At 29.8% G+C, this 23098-nt stretch overlaps 1 protein-coding gene across 2 annotated transcripts; it reads right to left on the bottom strand.

The window, feature by feature from the left end:
• Window positions 1-1538: 1538 nt before the first annotated feature.
• Window positions 1539-7504, bottom strand: LOC113857398 (serine/threonine-protein kinase SRK2I). 2 transcript variants are annotated; one of them, XM_027489233.1, is made up of 9 exons: window positions 7051-7504; window positions 6151-6225; window positions 5949-6050; window positions 5786-5839; window positions 5552-5644; window positions 4765-4857; window positions 3225-3329; window positions 3040-3138; window positions 1539-2526 (listed from the first exon to the last, which is right to left on the bottom strand). In XM_027489233.1, exons 1-9 carry the CDS (start codon window positions 7225-7227, stop codon window positions 2236-2238), a joined length of 1089 nt encoding a protein of 362 aa, XP_027345034.1. In that variant the 5' UTR covers window positions 7228-7504; the 3' UTR covers window positions 1539-2235. The 2 variants fall into 2 exon arrangements, with proteins under 2 accessions (XP_027345034.1, XP_027345033.1); XM_027489232.1 differs by having other exon boundaries at window positions 1595-2526; window positions 5531-5644; window positions 7051-7481.
• Window positions 7505-23098: the final 15594 nt, after the last annotated feature.

Here is a 23098-nt window from a genome sequence, read left to right as displayed (position 1 = left end):
ATATTCTCGCTATATTTTCAAGGTCAATATCTATTTTCGATTGCAACTATGCTTAGAGAATGTGGGAAGGAATCTCTACAAGAATTAAAGTGCCATAATTTCTTATTAAGATGTAATATTATTCTCCTATTATTAAAAAAAACGTTTGTAACATTCTTTCAAACACACTACTTATTATTGACTAAAATTTATTAAAAATATAAAAATTTATCAAAATCTCATTTCTAATTTAATAAGTCCCTCCCATATTTTTGTAATTTTAATAAATTTTAACTAATAATTAAAAGAGTATTAAAACAATGTATTAAGAATGTGTTTTTATCATTCATTTTATATATAAGATGGTGAAGTTTAAAAAATTGTGACTTCGTGAACAAATACCAATCAATGATGATAAAATTACAGAGAAATAAAAGTGTGAGATTGTGTAATAAACTTTAAAATGATTCCAGAAGTATATGAAACCTATAGTATTTTGTATTTATTTTTGTCTTAAATTGAAATATAAAAATTATTAGAGTAAATCATATCTCATTATCTAAAGATTTGTTTAAAAGAAACAAATTCCAAGCTAATTCTAAATTACACTTCGCAATATGTCATAATATATTACTATCTGTTGACTTAATATTCAACTCCTTCAAAAAGATTTAAATAAGTAACGGTATGTAATTTTAAGTACTGAACTGATTATTATAACAAAAAATTTTAGATTACAAAATCAAGTTAGATTTTTATAAAATTAAAATAGTAGAATGACAAATATTACAAATTGTCTTATAATTTACATACGTATTTATTCCAGTGTAAATAAAATTGTTATCACATATGTTTATAATGAGACAAAAACCATTTTATACAGTTGTTTGATTTCTTTAATCGAGTCTTTTATTTCAGTCATTAATCATAGCCAAGTTCATGCTTAATATTTTGCCCATGACACAATTTCATGTGTTGTTGCAGATAAATATGATAACAGGAAAAAAAAATTCCTATTACGGGTATCAAATTTAGGTTATATGCAACTATGTATATAACCAATTATGTTGTATAATTTAAACATCACAAAATGATAAACGAAAAGAGAATTTTAACAAGTCACAATTTTTTAGCATAAAACATTAAAATTATTCTGCCGGTCTCATTTGAAAAAATAATAATAATTACTTTCTAGATATAAAAATGACAAACAATTTAAGACAAGAATATGTTCAAGTAACAACTAATATGAGACACAGGACAGGAGTACATAACTTAGTCCAACGAAGAGAAAAAGACCCGCATTACTCAATGAATTTGAGCATTCTTTAGAAAAAGCACCCTCATTATTCTAAACAGGATTAGTATTGCACACCCAAATGCTAAAGGATACGCCAGCGTACACCACAAAATATCTTATCCCACCATGCAAGGATACTATGTATTTCCGTAGCTTTTAAAAGCTTTTAAAAACAGAGACGGCAAATCACCATAAGCTCAAGAAATAAAACTCCAAAGCCCTCCATTCAAAATCTTTTTTGTGTGCACAGAAAATATCGCTAATAACTAAACACTAATCCCTTTCGAGACAGATTCAAAATTACAACTGAACAAATGTTTGATAATTGTATTTATGACTCCCATCTAAAATTGTATTAATAACTAGATGAATAGCATTCTATGCAAAGAGGTGCAGCCATGTGCAAACGGAAAGGTGGAAAGAGGGAAGTGGTATACAGGAAAATAAAATCTGCCAAATCAGAGGATACACATAAACACAAACTAAATACATAAACTAGCAAATGTGACTAGTATGTCTAATGAAAATGAACTGTTTACATGAAGTATGTGTATATAAGCAGGGGCATGAAACATAATTCACCTAACTGCTAATTTTACTAGCCAGGAAACAACGAGAAGGCTAATGTAAATATAATATATATAAAGCAAGTATTCACCAAGGTAGTAAGGGAAGGATAACAATCATTTCTTCCCTCAGCCACCAACCCTTCTAGACTGTTTGAAACATGTTATCCCTCAGAAAAGTGATACTGAACACTGTTAAATGGTGCAGACGTTGGAACCTCCAAGTATGCAAACATACATAAATTAACATGAACTTTGTATTATCCATGCTAATCTACAGAAAAAGTGGGCACAACATATTTCATTTTCCTTGATGCTGAAAATGCCAAGCCCAATATTAAGATGCTCTCCACTTAATATGCAGTCTTTCAAGTGTAGCTGATGATCAAACTATATGGCATACACTATCTCCCCACTGCTATCTATATCAAGCTCAGATTCAGATTCTAATTCATCAATGTAATCATCCATATCAATGTTTTCAACCATGAACTGATCTAAAGAATAGGTCCCAGCTGCTGGTATGGTAGCCTCTGAAATTATCTGCATGATCGTATCAAGGCTCTGCATGGGTTGGTCTGGCTCTTCAAATTGATTACCCATTATCTTTTCATCCATTAGGTCAGCAGGGAGATTCTTCAAAAACCATTCATGGTTCCAGATTTCAGACATTGTGATTCTCTGTCACACAAATGTCCAAAGACAGATTTAAACTAACAATTTTAACCACCAAGACTTGAAATTAAATTCTGATATTGTACAGTCAATAGGCCCAACCAATTCACAAAATGCATTCAACATTTTGCCCTCTTTTCTGTTATAACACACTTAAATTTAATAGCCTACTATATATACCTATATTATATAGACATACATACAACCACATAGGACCTATATAAAATGTAAAAGTAATATATTAAAATAAATTGAATATAACTTCCTTAGATAAGAAAAATGCCCAACAATTATGTCAAAAATCACTCGGATTCTTAAAATCCATTTTAAGGGACATAAGACATATTGCTTAAGCTTGCAAATAGTAGTGAGAGAAAAATAATTTCCAACAAGACATTCAAGTGGTAGTACACAATATTAAAAATGATTCCGAGAACAAAATAACTTGGACTGTGTAGTGTGATGTCAACTGAATGCATTGCTGTTAGCGGTAGGTTAGTAATTTGAAATAGAAATTACCTCTGCTGGGTCAAAAACAAAGATCCTTGAGATAAGGTGACGACACTCAGGAGATATTTGAACAAAGTCTGGGATGGAATACTGGACACTAAGAATTCTCTGCAAGGATGAAACAACAAGGATGTTGTTCTCAAGCCAATAAGACACTACTCACTAAGAAAATGTGTAAATATTTAAAGATCTACCTGAATTGTCTTTCGGAAGTCCTTAGGTTCATTGGGATCTTCAAAAGGATATGCTCCCACTAGCATCACATATAAGGTTACTCCACATGACCAGACATCTGCAATCTAATATTAAATGCACAAAAAAATACAGGAACCCATTAAGATACCCAACATTTATAATGAGATAAAGTTTAATACTGAAATGTGAAATGTTTGATGCCATCAACGGACAGTGAAATTCTGCAATTAATAAGATATGGACAGTGATGATAAAAAATACGTCAGCAAAGCTTGAAAGTGGACATTCAGTAACATTTGTTAAGGTTTCAATCACAAATTAAATAAAAAAAGACAAAATGAATGAGTATGAAAGAGAAAAGGGTGAAAGAAGCAAGTTGGAAGGTAGTTATCTCAACTAGTTTGATTATTTAATTGTATTTAGAACTTCATAACTTTCATTGATATACCAAACCAAAAAACAATAATGCTAAAATAAGAGCCCTTTTACATACTCTTAAATTGGAGAGAAATGGAGAGAAGAGGAAGGAAGAATGAGTGGGCAAAAATGCCCCCCTCCCCCATCCACTTTTTGTTTTGAACAAAACAATTCATTCAGATCTTTCACCGCACAAAATGATAAAGAGTGTAAATTACTTCACATTTTCTTAACTAACAATCTAAAAAATATAAAACAATATTTTAAACTGTTAAGTAACTAGAAAGTAACAGATATAAGGAGGTACATAAGGATGGGAGAAATTTTAAACATCATAAGATAAGACATAATCCAGCTATCGTACAACATATAAAATTGGCATACAACACAAAACTTAAATCAAGATTAAATTAATATTTTCAAAATCAGAATGAATCTGCCTAAACATAACAAAAAACAACTATAATTTATGCAATTATTGTGATATATAAAAAGTTTAGAAGTGAAAAAAGTAGTATAAAACAGTTAGGGGCATTTGAAGTATCAGTGAAGTGTCCAATATGGACACAGGCACAACATGAATATGACTATTTTTTCAGTGTCTGCATTTTCCTTGTCAAGTAAATAGTTTCAACTTGTGGCGCAAAGACCTTAATTATGAGCCACAAACACTTCACAGTTTTTTCTTTTTAATGCATCTATATGGGAAACATAGACACAAGCAGAAGCAGGCTCAATTTTTTTAAAAGAAAAGGAAATATCAGAATGCTAATGTTCATCATAAGTTCAAATTTGCCTCCTTCTCAAGTTGATTACCCCATCAGTGACTTGATAATTGATGAAACCTTAGTCTTTTAATCAGTCATAGCTATACATGTGGAGATGACAACCAGAAAAATAAGACGACCTTCATTCGGAACGCAGATCAAAATGACCATTGTATTGGGTGAAAACAGAGTGACCAAATAAAATATCATTGTTTTAGTCCTTTATAGAATGAAAAGGTCAAGAATTTACCAGCTCATAAATGATGACAAGTTAACACTTAAAAAACTCTTCATTTAATTGTGACAGTAATAGGTCTACAGAAAAAGAACATCACAATGAAACTAATCACTCTACCTTGCCATCATACTCTTGTTTCAGCAATACTTCTGGAGCAATATAAGCAGGAGTTCCAACAGTTGACTTTGGTTGCGAATGAAGCACTGAAGACTGTAAATCACAATACCAATCAGAATTGTGAGATGAAACAATGAAAAAAAAATAAAAATAAAACAAAAACAACTAGAATACAATGATCATCTATAATTGGTAAATCCACTGTTATAGAAGAAAAATGTTTAGCTGCTTACATGTCAGAAGGAAATGGAATCAATGAAATAAAAGGATAACAGCAAAATCCAAGACACTCAATGTGAATTTTAATACCAATGTACCATAAAACACAAGCACAGATACAAGTTAGCTTGACAACAGCAAAAAGGTGCAATGACCAACTTATCAGTTTTCTTAAAAACACCAAGAAACATGTCATAGTTTTTCCCTTTTTATGCATCTATATGGGAAATAGACACAAGTAGATGGGGGCTCAAAATTTGGAACAGAAAGAGGATAGCCAATGCACATCAGAAGTTCAAAGCCTCCTCGACTGGATTACCTATGAACAGTCATGCAGAATTTCCTATTCCAATATCACAATTTACTGAAATCATCTTTTAGTAACTTAGGGAGCTACTCAATTCCATTATCACAGTATAAATCTGAAGAACAAAAGTGACTCAAGAAAATGCAGACAAAGAGAAGCATAAAGTAATTGGAGTTAAATATTACTCAACCTAACAAGTCCAGTAAAATATGAAAGCATGAAACTCACACCATGGAGAGCGAGTGAGATTAAAAACTTTACCTTGGAGTACCCAAAGTCACATATTTTCAACCGAGGTGCTGGGCTGCCATCCAGTAAAGTGTTTTCCAACTTCAAGTCCCGGTGGCATACTTGCTTCATGAAGAGACATTACAAAGAAAACTTATACATCACGCATAATGTTCAGAAGACTGATACATTGCCTATACCACACTCCAGTCTAGCATAAACACAATTTAGATAGGACAGTGGAGAAGGGGTAAAAAATTTAATTACCATAGCATGGCAATAGCTGACCCCAGATATGAGTTGTTGAAAGAAGAAACGAGCCTGAATCATGTCAATGGATTACAAAGTTACATAAGGAACAGAATAGAAGTACAAATTTATTCTCGGTGAATGATCAGGTGTAGAAAAAGTAAACAAATAAAATAAGAACCTCATCCTCAGTAAAACGCCCAGCATTGCAGATTCGCTCAAAGAGTTCTCCTCCAGATGCATATTCCATCACAATGGCCAGATGGGTAGGTGTTAAAATGACCTAATTAAAATATTATAGAACATTACAGATAAATGAGATTACCCCAGGCTTCTCTGTATAGATACAATGTAGAAAATAAAAAATATTAAAATACACTAACCTCCTTAAACCTAACAATGTTAGGATGTCTCAGAGACCTGTGATTAATGATTTCTCTCTTCACATTTTCATCAATCTGTGACACAATAAAATGATAGAAAAAAGACAGACAGCCCAGCAACATATCAGTAAGAATTTGAAGTTAACAGATTTTAAAATGACAAGATTATTGCACAATAAAGTTTCAATTCAGAAATCACAGTTCATTTTGACTTGGAAGTTGGGACACCAAAATTTTCTTTGTTTCACAATTCGATTGGGAATCTCTAAACCTAAAATCCAACTAAACTACACTCTGCCAATCACCAACCGAAAGGTTTGACTTTTGGAGGGGAAAAAAAAAAAAAAAAACAAACAAACAAACCAATCCTTATCCAACTTTCACTTTGCCCCACCCTAAACCTCCCCATCACCAGAACAAGGACCAATTTCTCACATCCCAAAACAAGAAGCCACATATTAAGCCACCTTAGTTCAATAAGCACAATCACTGATCCCATATCATACAGTCCCATCCCCTCACAAATCAAGCTCACATATCGCTAAATACCATCTCAAATTTGATGATTATGTATGATTCTGTCAATTGCCAAGCGATAATCAATGCTATAAAGAGAAATCATAAAAAGAAAATCACAAAAAAACAGGCAGTGAAACAAATACGGAAACACGAAACAAGGCAAAAATAGCATGATACGTCAGCAACAACCAAAGACGCACACAACAATTAAAGTAAAAACAATCATGTGATCAAATTTTCTTTCCATTCCCTTTTCTGCCCCAAAACCGTGTAAAAGAAATATTTTCCAAAATAAGGGCCAACAGAAAGAACCTCACAACAAAAACAAAATAATAATAATAATAATTCACTTTTTTTTTTCTTTCATTCATGGAACAGAACCTTATCACCCCGTTCGATATACTTGACGGCAACGAGCTCCTTAGTTTGCTTATCCTGCATCAACCTCGCAACACCGAAATTCCCGGAACCGATATCGCGAACCAGATCGTAACGGTCGCTATCGTGCATGATTGGCAAGTCCATACCCGGTCCAACCGTCAACGCTGCCCGATCCATCACAGAATAAACCGAACCGGAGAAAAAACCCAACAAGGATGATAGCAGAGAACCTTCAGTTATTTAAACGGCGATTACTTTACAGAACCTGATACGGCATCGTTTGGAGTTGAGTTGAAAACGAGGAGGATCGGTGATAGAGTGGTGTGAGGGAATCGGGTTGCGAGAGAAGACTTTGTGAGAAATGGCGTGTGCGATGGTTTGTTGGTGAGGGAAAGAGAATAGAATAGATAAAATATAGTGGATTGGGTTGGAACGGAAGCAACTGCAAATTGGTGGAACCAACCAGACGTGAAACGGTGCCGTTTTAGCCTCTGTGCCCGAGATGACGCAGCTTGTGCTCGTTGCCTCGTAAGCAATGTTGTCGCCTTTCTCTTTTTCATTCTCTCTCACCTCACTCCCTCAATTCACTGCTTTTTTTATTATTTTTCTCTCAACTTTGTTTTATGATATTTTTTTTAACTCACAAATATCGTGGTTAGTCTTTCTTGGGACTAGTAGTTTCTATTTGATCCAATCCATTCGGTCAACCATATTGCAATTTTTCTATATTTGTACTTTTTTAAACAGTTTGACGGTAAAGAAAAAGTATGGATCGGTGTTTTTAGTTTTTTGTTTAATAACCTTAGTTGTTGTGAAAGAAAATTACATACAAACACTTGTTTTAAACTTTGTTTAGTTAGGAAAAATTATTAAATTTAAAACACTTTAAAATATTATATTTTATAATTTGAATATAATAAATATATTATTTTCAACAAAATTTTACTGTTTAATTTGAGAGGAAACAAGACCCTATATAAAATAAATGGGGTGATTAGATGGGGTTGGGTGTGTGTTACTGTCAAGGAACAGGAACAGGCACTTGAGGCTTTTGGCTTGGAATGACCTATAAAAGAAAAAGGCTTTTGGCTTCTAAGAGAAAGGTGAAAGGACGGTCCCCCACTTGAAGTAGAGAATCAGGGATTGGATTGAAAATGGAGTTTAATGGTGATTGGTCAACGTGGAAGAGCTATGGAGTGGTGGAGTGAAGCTTGGGGTGATGAAGATTAGGTGTGGGGATCAAACGGTGAGTGTTGATTAATCATGATTTATAGATAGATACAGATATGGCAAAGGGAAAAGAAAAGAGAAATTTGGTAGGGGATGATGTGGTCAAATGAAGATGAGAATGTCTTTAATGTGCGGCAAGGAAAGTCATTTTCGGTCCACTGACAGAAAAAAGGCTTGAAATGCAAAGCAAGAAAAGATTGGAAACCCTTGAAGGGGTAATTATAATGCTACACTCATGCTAATTCCCCCCCTAAAAAGGAAACAAGCCTGTTGGCGGCTATTCAGGGACATTCATCGCCTATTAAATATCTTCTGCACCTTTTCATTTAGTTTGGTCAAGATTTCAATTCTTAACTCCTCCATCTACAATACTTTATACTCCCACACTGCTATAAAACTTTACATTATTTCCTTCATACCAATGCAATCCAAAGTTCTATGCAAGTCCCTGTAAGAATATACAAAATCTTTTCATCAGCATTCAAATTAGACAACCAAATGTATGTTTAAATAACATAACTGTAAATATATTATTGTCAAAAATCAATACAATATTATATTTATTTTTTATTATTAATTTTTTATATTTATATAATGCTGCGTGTAAGTAAATTTTTATTTATGTCTTTTAATCATACAATGTTTCTTTTTTAACATCATTTTTACATAAAAAAAATATTTTAACCTAATAACTAAGGTTATTAAATAATTAACAATAACGCACAAATAATTAAATAATTAAATAATCAAACATTACCATATTTTTTAATTTTACTTATTTTTATCAATTTATAATTAAATGATGAATTTGATTACAACATGCTTAGTAAGGTAAAATAAGTACTTCGACTGTCAAGATTTTTTTTCCTATTATTTAAAAAAACGACAATAAACAAACGACAAAAAAAAATAGAATTCCCCCTTCACCCACTTCACTCTTTCTCTGATACGATAAAACAGAAATTTAAATTGCTATTTACGGAAATATCCCTGAATTCACGTTTTTATTCGTGAAATCCTCGTTGTCACTTTTCTTTGTTAACACAAACACCTATCCTTGCAAGTGACTCACATTCCAGTACCTCTCTTTTCTGGGAAAAAACTACCGTGACTTATTATTATTATTTTTTTTAACATAGATAATTTTGAATAAATTTTTATAGTTAGAGATAATATTCTAAAGAGAAAAGAGTGTTATTTATTGGAGAAATTTTTTTTATTTACATTATTAAAATTTGCTCGCAACTATAATATAAGAAAAAATTAATCCTTAGTACATTTTAGTCAATTGAAAGCACTTTTTTAATAAAATTTTAAGTATTAATTTAATTTAAATATTTTCTTAAAATTTTATTTAGATTTTATACTAAGGAGAAGAGGAAAAGAGAAGAATTGGTGATCATTAACTCTTATTTAAAAGTTAATTAAACATAAACGGAAGAGTTAAAAGATTTTTCTAAATCTATTAGAATATTTTTAAGTTTTATGAAATTTTCTTATTTTAAAGATTTTAGTGACTCATGTTGAGATTTATCATTTATATTTATATTTGTTAAATTAAATATTTAGTATAGCCTAGAGTTATAATATCATGTTTTTAAAGTTAATTTTTTTAAAAGATTTTAAAAAATAGAAATAATTTTTTTTTAAAATATTAAGTTCTAAAGAGAGAAAATTTTATAAATAAAAAATATGAAAGATAATAATGTTATTTTCATGTTAAATCATTCATTATTTTTCTCTCTCGATATTAAATATACAAGGGATGGGTTTAACCCTCATTCTCCTCCCTTCTCAAGCCCTTTGAACTATTTCCTTTTCTCTCTCTCCCTAAGACTTAGATTTTATGTTAAGGAAGGGAAGAGAGAGTTTAGTAATCATTAGCCCTTATTTAGAAGTTAATTAAATATGAAGGGAAAGGTTAGAAGATTTTTCTAAACTCTCCAAAACCCTCTTAATCTTATTTTGTTGAGTTTTCTTATTTTGGAGGATTTTAGTGACTCATGTAGAGGAATTTATCATTTATATTTATATTTGTTAGATTAAATATTTAGCATGGTCTAGAGTTAAAAAAGTAAGAAAATAAAAAAAAAATTATTTTTTTCAAAAAATGTTAAATTTTAGAGTTATAATTTTTTAAATAATTATAAAATAGAAATACAAGTTTTGTATTTTTTGAAAAAAAAAATATATGAATTAAAAATATAAAATAAGTAATAATGTCATTTATGTATTAAACTTTTCATTACCTTTCCTTCTCAATGTTAAACATCAAAACAAAGGATGAATTTAACTCTCCTTCCCTTCTTTCTAAACTCCTAAACAAAGCATAAAGCTTTGTTGAATGTTGACAATATTCAAATTTGTTAGTCACTAGCTCTCTTGCAGTTCTAGAATAATTATGGTAGGTGATTTAGTGATTCTCTACTATTGTGAGTGAGTAATGATTATAGCGACTTATTTTTATAATTATTATTTATCATGTATTATTGTCTACAAATTATTTGCTTGAAAAAACAAGTCTCAAAATTATTTCTTGATCATATGAAAGTTTATTGGAGTATGAATTTTGTTAAATTATATGAATTTATTTGTAAAATGTGAAGGAAGTAACTATTTTAATTTTATTTGATAGTATTTAATTATGAGACATATGCATGGATATTTTTATTGTTGAAAATAATTTGATTTGCGCATGAGAACAATATCTACAATGTAAATATTTTTTAGAGAAGTTATGTTAAAACAGTGTAATTGTTAAGAAAAATAACAATTTAGGTATATCTAGTTATACTTTGTAATAAGAAAAGAGTTGCTTGTTAGATAGAGCTACCAATGTACAAATATAAATATCAACGAGTAAAATTGTCTTTGTTGAGATTAATTATGAATAATGTACACAAAAAGTGTATTACTTGTTAGATGGAGTTACCTATGGGAGAAACTACCCTTAGGAAAAAAGGGCTATTAATGAGATAGAGTTGTCTTGAACTTTAATCCTTCATGAGTGACTCTTATGCGTACTTTATTATAGTACTTGTGATTGATTGATATTTTTATTTAACAATATAAATTTGTAAACTTTTGATCATGACCAAACTTTTGAAAGAACAATTAGAATGAATTTCTTTTGAAATGGTATATTTTAAGTTCTATAATTGCGAACAACTTATGATTTTCCTTTCTTGTTCATTGTGTTATTAGACCCTCATTGAATTTGTGTGACTCAACCCTCCAATTTATTAACAGATAAACTCTCACTTTAATCCCTAAAATATATAATTTGACTAAAGTTAATTGTAACACCCTCAATTTTATTGCCTTTGTACCAGAGAAATAGGAATTTTGATGCAAGATTTCTCGCTCAAGCAAGATAAAATAAAGTTGTCCCAACTGTCCTCTCATCCAGGCAAGAAAGGGTCTTACTCAGGCAGAAAACAGCTCGCACGGACGAGATTGAGCTCACCTAAGCAAGGAGTTGCAAGAAAAATAAAGAGCTTTCTGGACCATTCTTGTCCAAGTAAGATGTTGCTTACTCAAGCGAGAATAGCAGAAAACTGAGTAGTTTTACTATCTGGTTTTCTCACCCAGGCAAAAGTTAGGCTTGCTTAAGCAAGAATTGGCTTGCTCAAGTAAGAACATGCAAGTTTGGAAGGGTATTTAAGGAATCTCAGACCTAAAAATATTTATTTCTCACCAAACAACCTTTTCTTTTCATTTTCTCTCTGTTCTCTCACCTTCTCTTCTTAAAGAAAACTCTTCCAAACCCTGAATCTCTTCCAAATCCAAGCTCAAATGTCTATTGTATTCAGATCCAAGTAAGTTTCTTAGAGTCTAGTTCTCCAACTTCATTCATATTTCTCAGTTTTCTCAAAGTTTTTCACTTTCTAATACTCAAGGAAACCTTAACTCTTAAGATGATATCATCCATCAGCACATTGTACCTCTCCATTCTCTAGGAAAACTCGGTCTGAGAGACCCATTTCTAGGTAAGCAGAGTTGATCCCAAATCCTAACCTTTTTTTGGTATCTTAGTTTGAAAATATTAATTTTTTTCTATTAGAACCCTAAAATCCTAATGTTTCCTTAAAATCTCAAGTGCAGGAATAGAGATTTTTGACATGAAAAACGCATAATTATTTTCAGAACTAGTTAAATACAAGTTATTGCAAAAGCTATAAACAAAACCATTTTTGAGAAATATTATGATTTTTCTAGTGAACATTGTTCAGAGATAGTTAAGATTACTATTTGATATTTTTTAATAATAGACATACTGTGAATATTGAATGATACCATACTTTAGGAAATATGACTTTATTAATACCAAGAAAGTGTGTATATTGAATTGTACGATTGGTCTAAGTCTAGAAATGTCTGACCTTCAACACATTGTATTAATCTATGTAGTGTGAAATTGTTTGATGACTTTCTATGTTAGACTAATACGATACAATAAATATGAATATTTGTATGATGGTTAATGTATGTTGAAATAGATGGATTTATGTTATTGGTAAAAAGTAAATAATATGATATGATTGTGGAATTGTGAGAGGTGTGATTATAATACGTAAGCTACGACAGCTTGATAGATGTGATTATGATACATGTATTGTGATACATCGAAAGGTGTACCTATAATGCATGTATTGTAATACATTGATTTATATAATCATAACTCATATTATGACATGTTAATCTATGAAAAAGATGTATAAATGAAATGAGAAATGCTAAGAATAAGTATAGATAGTCACAAAGATACACCAGAGGTGTGAAAGACGAGGATAATTTTAAAAATCTGGAGGAAATGAGAGTGGTAGATGTTTTTCTATGATTGCGCACAATAAATAAAAATATAAGGAAAAGACACCACATGTTTCACACTCATTTCCTAACCTAAACTCCTGACTACATTTTTGTTAAAAGAGGTCGGGTTGGTACATGTATAAGTGTGCAGCGATTATCCAGTAACTATCTATACTATGAAGTCCTCAAGAGATCTCAAGGGCAATGATTATGAAAGTATGATGAATGTGAAGTAGTATAGAAATTGTGTGATTATAATATATGTATTATAACATATTGATTGATGTTGTTATGATATGTGTTGTAATGCATCGGGAGGTGTAATTAAGACACATGTATTATATTGATTGATATGTTATAATATATGTATTATGACATATAGATCAATATAAAAATGTATGTTATGAATTTTATAAATGTGATTGACTTAGTATATATGTTCTGCTACGTTAATCGTGGTATGATGTGTTATTATTAACCAATAGATATATTGAAATGTGTTAGATAACGTTTGCAATATAATTTCAATAATTCTATAGTCACTATAATATTCTCTCGCACATATCCATATACTATTTAAGAAATTAAAGCTCTATTGAGAACAATTAAAGACAAAATAAAAAGAAACAAAAGATCATATCATTTCTCAATGTAGTCTTTATAAGCTGACTTGTTTCACAATCAAAATTAGAGGTGTTTTAAAAATATTAGCACAATAACTCAATTTTTGAATTTCAATAAAGGTAATAGTAATTCCAAAAGCAATCTAAATTTTTGAGATTGTGGAAGATCAAATCAAAGTGGTGACAGATCTTCTAAATAAAATGTGTCAAGTATATGACAAATTTGGACAAATAACCCTTAACTGTTGGCACTAATTAAATCCACAAGACTAAGATGACTCCTGAGGAGACAACATTTAAATTGCTGAAGTAATAGTAGTAGAGAATTCATAAATTGAGAATCAGCTTATGTTTGCATTGATGGAAACTTCTAAAACTCTTTATGATCTAACTTGCTACCCAGATTCGAGAGCAAAAAATTATGACTCCAAATCTTGTAAATCTTTGTGGTAAGATAGCATATAATTGAGAAAATTGAATTAGTACAACCAATGGAAAAGCAACTAACATTTATTATGTCGATAATTCATTCTTTTTAACTCCATGTTATTTAAAACTTTTTTACTTAAATAATCTCTTACTTTTTTCAAATATCCCAAAGAATCTTTTAAGTTTGTCTCCTTTTGCTAAAGAAAATAATATTTATTTTGAATTTAATTTGATTGTTGTTTTATTTTCAAGTTACAAAACAAATCATTATTGAAGAAATATTATAAATGGTTGTATGTGTTTGATAATATCTCATTCTCTTGTCATAATCTTTCTTTGGATGCAAAATATAAAGAAATTATTTTGATTGTAATAATATTTAATTGTGTATTCATTCCTCTAATAAAAATATAAATGATTCAATATTTCTACTTGGCACTTTAAGTTAATCCTTATATATTCTTGACCTCTATCTATTCTTAGTATTTTGATTATACATCTATTTTGCTTTTCTATGAATGCCATGAACATCTTAAAGGCATCATAAGCTTCTGATTTTTGTTTCAAAAAATACACCTAAGTCTTTCTACTAAAATCATCAATGAAAGTGATAAAATACTTGCTACCACAATGAGTTGATGCATCAACTATGCAAAGATTTGAATGAATTATCTCTAGCCACTTTCTCACCCTTTAAGACTTGATATGAGTTTCTATTCTTTTTTCCAATCTCAAATGTCTCACACACGACATCAAGAATATTCACAACAAGAAAACTAGAAACAAACTCTTTTTTTTTTTTACAAATAATTTAATCCAAAATATAAAAATGACTAAAATGCATATATCATAACTATTTATCAATTTTTTTTTTGTGAGTGGAGAGGCTAGCAACCCAAAAACCAAAAATCACACAATTCTCGCCAAGTCAACGGCTAACAAATTATGAATGAAAATAGGAGGCAAATCATAAACAATTATATTCTCCTCTAAGAAACGATGTTTAACTAACAAGTCTGCAACTAAGTTGCCTTCCCTACCTATATGAATATATGAAACTTCTGCATATGAAGCCGTTAACTCATATATCTCTTGCACTAAATCAAAACAGGTGCTTTGATGGGGACATTCATTCGTCAACAGAGTGATTTCCTCAAAGGAATTATATTCTATCAAAATACGGGTACTTAAGTTTCTAAGACGAATTAGCCGAAGGCCTTGTTTAATAGCCCACAACTCAGCCTAAGTGACAAAACAATAGTGTAGTTTTCTTGAAAATGCCATAATAAATCTACCATTTGAATCTTGAATTATACCACCGCAAGAGCTTACTCCCGCATACGACACAACACCATCCCCATTGAATTTGATAAACACTGTAGGAGGTCAACTCCATTTCCTTAGATTATATGTGTACTCTAGGCCATCTTCTGCACCAAACGGAGAGTTGATGTTGACTATTGACTTCGCACGACCCATTACTTCTGATACTATTTGATTTTCTGATGAGAATGAATGTTGAAACACCACTGTATTCCTTCTATGCCATAGCGCATCAATGGTGACAACAAAAATAAAGGGCCAATTTGTCCCCCCTAGTACGACTTTTCCTTAGGTGGAACACCATTCATTCCTAAACATTACTTTCCACGGGCTGGTCAATAGTAATGCCACCAGACATGCTGCTCTAAACTTCACATGCAAAATTACAATATCGAAGAACATGCATGGTATCCTTGGAACCCTGCATGCATATGGGACACGGGACTGCCTCTAAACCTCATTTAGTACGTGCACCATTCGTCATGAGACTTTCATGTGCAGCATGCCAAAGGAATAGCCTGATCCTTTACGGGCCTTGTCATTTCCACAAGACTTTGAAAATTGAAGCACAGGATACTAGTTCAGCTGATGACAAGCTTGCACAAGCAATTCTAATAGTGAATGAGCCATCAGTAGTAAGTCCTCAACGAATTTCATCTGACCTGGCGTTTATCATGGGGGAGTTTAAGATGCAATACTGTTAAAAAAACTCCTGAGTTATCCATGATATAATATGATAAATATTCTACATTCTCTGTTTGGTTACATAATCACAGACCTTTCGAAAGAGCTCAGCAGGTGGGATAAAAGCAGTAGCGTGTTGAATGAGAGGAGAACGTTGTGGCAACCAGGTGTCAAACCAAAAACGTGTAGTACATCCGTCCTTCACCCGCCACTAGGCATGTTGAATAGTGTGTTTCCAGTTCAAATAAATACCTTTCCACAAATTAGACATACTAGCTTTCTTCTCAACTCGTGGTATTATACCTTCCAAGCATTTATACTTCGAGCGTACTACTTTCACCCAAAGCTTATTAGATTTTGTAATCAAGCTCCAACAATTCCTTATTATGAAAGAGTTGTTGACATCTCTCGTAAATCGTAGTCATAATCTGCCACACTCCTTAGGCATGCATATAGTATCCCAACTGATGGCGTGAATTTTCTTTTGAGTAGGGCTATCAGCCCATAGAAAATTGTGGCATAATTTATCCACTTTATCACATATACTTTGGATAAATTATAGAACTAAAGCATGATAATTTGTCATGATTAATTTTTAAAAGGAAGAAGCAATTGAAATTCATATTTACCTTGATAATAAATCTTCCATTTTTGTCAATCAATGTGCAGTAGCCGTGATGCATTTGTATCTTGTATCCTTTCTCTAATAGTTGTCCTATACTTAATAAATTGTGACAAAGACTAGAAGCATATAAAACATTAGAGATGAAATTTTGAGAACCATCTTTCAACCTAATAGAAATTTGGCCTTTCCCTATAATAAGTATATTTGCGTTGTTTCCAAATCTCACAATAGATTTTACCATTTCATCCAATGAAGAAAATAATTCTTTTTTCCCACACATGTGATTACTATACCTAATATCCAAATACCAAATGTTTTTATCCTTAGAAAAATATTACTGATTAAAAGCAGACTTTGTTGACTATTAGAATTCTCACCAACATTTTAACTTTCCACTATGTTTACTTGTTGTTTGAATCTACAATCTGGAGCTTTATGTCTAAACTTTCCACAATAAAATCAACTAAAATTTATGTGACCTTGATAGTTGTTGCCTCGACCTTTTTCTTAGTTAGCAAAATCAAAATTTCCTTCACCCTTTTGTTGGTTAAATGCTTCAAAATTCTAATCTCTTCCTTGATTAACATTTCAATGTCCTTTGCTTCTCAAATTTCCTTGGCCTATACTTTTTTAATTTTCTTTTCTTCTTTTGTTAAAATTATCACGATCTTTATTTTTTGTACTTTGATTAGATTTGACTATATTGTTGAGATTCACTAGGCTTTTCAAAGCTTCTTGACTTACTTTTTTCATTTTCTCTAGAATTTTGATTACATGACTTTTAATGTTTCCCTACAATTATGTTATTGTAGTCACCATGATCATACTTAATTGACATTGTTTGAAGAATTTTGTCCACCACTTTTTTGTTAGGAATGTCTTCTCTTACACTCTCATCTTGTTTACTAGATTTGTAATAAAAAAATTTGTAATACATGAAAAATATTGTTTCATGGATTCAGAATTAGAAATTTTGTATCTTTCATATTCTTTTCATAAACATTGCAGTTTAGACTTATAAATCTTCTTCACACTTTTGTATGATAACTTCAAGGTATCACATGTTTCTTTAGTTATTTTAGCATTTACAATTTTGCTGAAAATTGAATAGTTAACACCTTGTTAAATTTGTAATAATGTCATGTGATCTCTCTTACTATCATTTGCTCCTTGAGCTAATTCAAGTTCAATAAAGATTCAAAGATTATGAGCGGTGTAGCAATACGCTTTGTACCGGCCTACAATCTTGATTTAATCAATTCTGACATTACCTCTAATTTCTTATATAATTATATAAATCATAATAGATCGAATATATAAAGAAAGAAAGAAATATTGAGCAGAATTTTATTAAGCATAATAAGGTGTAAATATTACTTTAATACATATATGTGTAAGAGATAAAGAAAAGGTAAATATCTTTTTTTGGTATAAATAGAAAATGTTAAAATCTTAAAAATAAGAAATAATAGATAAATTATTATTAAATAAAAAGAAACTAATCTTAGGAGGAGGATGAAAGGTGAATGATTTTTACTTTTACAAAATAAAAAATCTAAATTAATTTTTTTACAAAAATCAAGTTAAAAAATATTTCAAAATATAGTTAACCTAACAGTTTAAGTTTATCCAGCCATCAACTTGAAAGCGACGAAACAGAGTACAAAAGAAGAAAGGCAACGCATTGGCATTTTCTGCCAGAACGAACGTTTCAAATTTTATTTACTCCAATCAATAAAAGAAACCTGAGATTGCACGGTCATATACTTTCTTTAAAAAAAAAAAAAATCAAATTAAGAAACATCTCCTTTCTTAATATTTTATTTATATTTTTAGTTAACTATAAAAGAGATCGAAGGAAATTTAGTAACCACTAGAGCCTTTGTTCTTTGTAAAATTCTTTTTAAGGATCCAATGTTTCCTTGTTTGTTTTCTTTCAGCCATGTCAATGTTTGGGTTCTGAAAGTGACAAACCAAGTGAAATCTAAACATGCGAATAAAATCAGGTCACATTCATACACCCAAAGATTCTTTTAAATTTTGACATTTTATGGCGAACATGATTCATTTCTTTTGTAGCTGACCGTGTGAAATGTGCTCACTTTATAATTCAATTTGAATGCAAAGAAAGTGATAAGTGACAACAAAGGCATCGCATCGTCTTAGAACGAACCCTTGAAAGTTTAATTTTCATTCACTGATATGTTGCATTCTTCAAAACATTATAAATATGAAATGTATTTAAGAATAAATTTAAAAACAAGTTTAGTTTACACTTGACATTTTTAAAAATATTTAAAATTTAAAAAATGATGGGAGAAAAAAATATATGGTAACATGAAATGAGTGTATGAATTGATTATTAAATGATCAAATGAAGCATAACAGTTTGATAAGAATTACTAACGCTTAAACAATATTTTTCTAAAACTTAAAAATATAAAAAATGTGATATTCTCAAATTTATTTTTCAAAAATTATCTTGGCAATATACGCTTGAAACAAACACCCTCATAAAACGTGGTTTGTTTTTGGGCAAAACATTATTTCTTTTGGGATAAAAGAGAAAACAAATTAATAAAAGGAGCAAATGAAGTTGGCCCAAATCAAACTCGTTACGAAAAGCGAAAACTCTGGAATTACAAGTTTTAAGGTTTTGGATTCAATTCTTTCATCTTGCGAAATGTTATAATCTTGAAATGAGAAAATCTCTTTCACCTTTTTTTTTTCTTTTTTATTTTTCTCAAAATGGGACAATAAATGTAATCCAAGAAAATTCAGTAATAATTAGCTTTTTCTTATAACTAAATTCTTTATCAGATATGCATCCACAGTTTTAATTTCAAAGATATTATTATTATTTATTTTTATTTTATCGACCTTACATTGTGACTTTAGTCACCAGATACCACCCACATTTTCATGATACAAGTCGACCACGAGGATGGCCCAATCAAAAATTGCCCCATACAAACAAAAAACTGTTGACTAGAAAACAAATTTTGAAAGAGGGAGTTTTGGGGGGGGGGGTTCGAATTTTTTTTCTTTATATTTTAATTTATGTGTAATTTTAGTTATATTTAGTCTTTCTAATTTATCAATTATTTAAATCAGGTCACTTATATCAAAATCTCACTCTAGTAGTACCAAAAATATATAATAAAAATGATGATTATTTAATAATTTATATATTTTTTTGTAAATTTATATAAAGTAATAATATATTACATCTTTACTATCTTAATTTAAGTTAAAAAAAATACAATTTAAATAATTATAACACTAACTAAAAGCCATACCTAAACTAAAATATCAAGATAAAATGCAATTAAATCTATAAATTAATTCAATGAGATTTAACTGGATTAATTATAATCAACGGGAATTGCTGGATTCGGTTCATCATTCTGATTAACTGGGTCACTCAAATCTTTCAACAACCATTATTTGAAAGCGCAGAAAAACTTTTAATTTGTAGTGGATTTTTACTGAATCAAGCGCGTCAATACATATTGGACTAGACTTCTTAGCCTTGCTTCGTATGCAAGATAAACAGGAAAATAATCAAAGAAACTTAGTTTTAATTTGTATAAAGTAGTTGATACATTGTGTTTTAACTTACACAAGTCCTCCCCTTAGCTTATAAACACAATTCTTCAAAAGCACAGTATCAAAGAGAGGTGGGTTTATGTGCAAGAGGGATTCATTTTAACTATTAGGTATATGCCCTTCAATTATTATGTTCAAAGTTCTAAGTGAATAGCTATTATAAAAACTACAAGTTAAGTATATCTGTCAATAAGTATTAAAATCATCGCTTTACAAAAATTATGTATTAGTAGTGGTTTAATTCTATAAATTTTAACCATATATCTTGTGAGTTATTATGTTTAGTGGTGATATATGATCCTAAAATATAGAAGAAAAAAGAGAAGATCAAAGAACACATAACTTTGCTAATTAAAAATTAAGTATTTTAAGGATCAAACTAGAGACTAATTTAACTTATCAGAATATAGTCAGCAAAAATAGGTCTATCCAACTAAATTCAGTTGATAAAATGTAGAGCTTGAGTTATAAATTTTGGCCTTGAATTAAATTCATATTTTAGTTAACTTGATACAATTAAACTTGATGATAACAAAACCCGTAAAGACTCCAAAAGAATTAAGCTTTACAAGATTTGGACATCATTTGTACAAACTTAAATTAGATTTTGTGTTATAAATCCAACTTGCCAATTAAGGATTGTAACGGGTAAAGTGCCCGATGGCTAACTGCAAAAGTTACTCTCAACAAATAGGTTATTTATCTATTGGGTACAAGTATGAGAAAATATCCAAAAATTTCAATAGGATATGTACAGGTATGAGTAACATGTCCCATACTCACATATTATTATTATTATTATTATTATTATTATTTGTGCTACTTATGTGAAGGAGGCTTAACCCAAAAGTCTATGATGGGAGACAATTGGGGTTAATGCTTTATATATTTAGCCAAGTCCTCTCTATAATTATTGACAATTTTGTAATCATATGAGTTGTTTCACAATTTGCCCTATTGAGAGTTATGCTTTAGAAGTGTGACTTATAGAGAAAGATTTAATCTATCACTTCTCATAGAATTTAAAGATCAAATACAACAATTTTCATACAAAGGTAAGTTTTTAACAAGTAAGCCTAAAACTCTATTATAATTATTATTGGTATTTCTAATTATCTTTATTGTTCTCATTTCATATAATATCATTTGAATAATTTTTTACGTACAATGGAACAACTAAGAATTTAAGAAAACAAGAACCTAATCTACTTTTATTTTTAAAAAGTTTTTGTGGATGCTTTTATGAAATTTTAGTCTAAATAAAAATTTCATTATTTATTTTATATAATTTTATGTCTTATGTTTTTTACTGAGTTCAAAGTTCTTTTATAGGTCATAATTATTTTATTTTTTTGAATGGACAAATTTTTTATTTTAAATTTTTGAGTAATATTTTCTTTCAAATTATAATGCTACATTTTTTAAATTTTTCTAAGCTAAATAAAATGTTGAGAAATTTAATATAAATATTTATGTCACTCAAATAAAGGAATCCATATATAAAGATATAAAAATTTATCTAATTAAATTTATTTTATAAGATTAACATAAAAATATATTTACTAATAAAGTAAATCATAAAAATAATTTTTATATTTTTAATAGAAAAATTTATTCACTATTTTATATCATTTAATTAATTTAATACAATTTAATTATTACATGATTGATATAAGATTGACTTTTTTTTAAAAAAAATTATTTATATATGACATTACAAAATAATTAGAAATTTAGTGATTAAAATTATGTGATATTATATTGACTAAGTTAAATAAAAATTTTTATTGAAGTTCTTACTTTGATATAGGTAATAACAAATGAAAAATGTATGTGAAGTAACTCCTTTAAAGGAATCTGAAAGTAGCTCTTCTTTAATTATTTTTATTACTCCTACACAAACTAAAAATGCTCTTAAAAGTTACTTAATGATTTTGGACATAGTGACAGTTCCGATATTAGAGGTCAATCTCAATCTCAATATAATACACTTCTTATTTCGGTGGATAGAGATGATTGTGATGCAACTGATGATGAAAAAAAAAAAGAGAAAGATGTCAATTGAATGGAATTCCTTTAAGAAAAAATGTATTAATGTGGAAGAAAAAGCTATATGCAATTATTGCAACAAGCAACTGATAAGTAAAAGATCATATGGAACAAATCATTTGCATAAACACTTTCAAAATTGTAAGAGGAGGGCATATAAGAATAAAAGAGAATCAATCTTGTTGAGAGAACAAAAGAAAGTGGACAGATCATCTACTTATTTTAATAATTATTACTTTGATCCAGAACAATCTAGAAGAGATCTTTATTCAAGGCTCCTAGTAAGAACATAATAAAAGGTGACATTATCAAAATATATCAAAATAAAAAGTTGAAAATTATAGGACTCTTAGCAAAGATTGGAAGTAGAATTGCTTTAACAATCGACATGTGGACAGCTAGTAATCAAAAGAAAAGGTTTATAGCCATCACAACTCACTACATTACTAATGATTGAATATGCAAAGTCACATATTGAGGTATAATTTTTGTAATAATTGTATGATATATTCATTTACTAATTATTTGCATATAATATTTTTCATTATTTCAATTTTTTTATATATGTATATAATTTACTTTTCCATTAATAGGTTTGTATACGTGGAATGTCCACATACAGTATAAGCTCTATCCAAAGTATTGGTTGAATGCATGCTAGATT

The sequence above is a fragment of the Abrus precatorius genome, unplaced genomic scaffold (assembly GCF_003935025.1).
Source record: "Abrus precatorius isolate BTA unplaced genomic scaffold, Abrus_2018 Scaffold2, whole genome shotgun sequence".
Classification (NCBI taxonomy): domain Eukaryota; kingdom Viridiplantae; phylum Streptophyta; class Magnoliopsida; order Fabales; family Fabaceae; genus Abrus; species Abrus precatorius.
The sequence above is the reverse complement of the archived record's forward strand: the minus strand, read 5'-3'. Positions and strand labels throughout refer to the sequence as shown.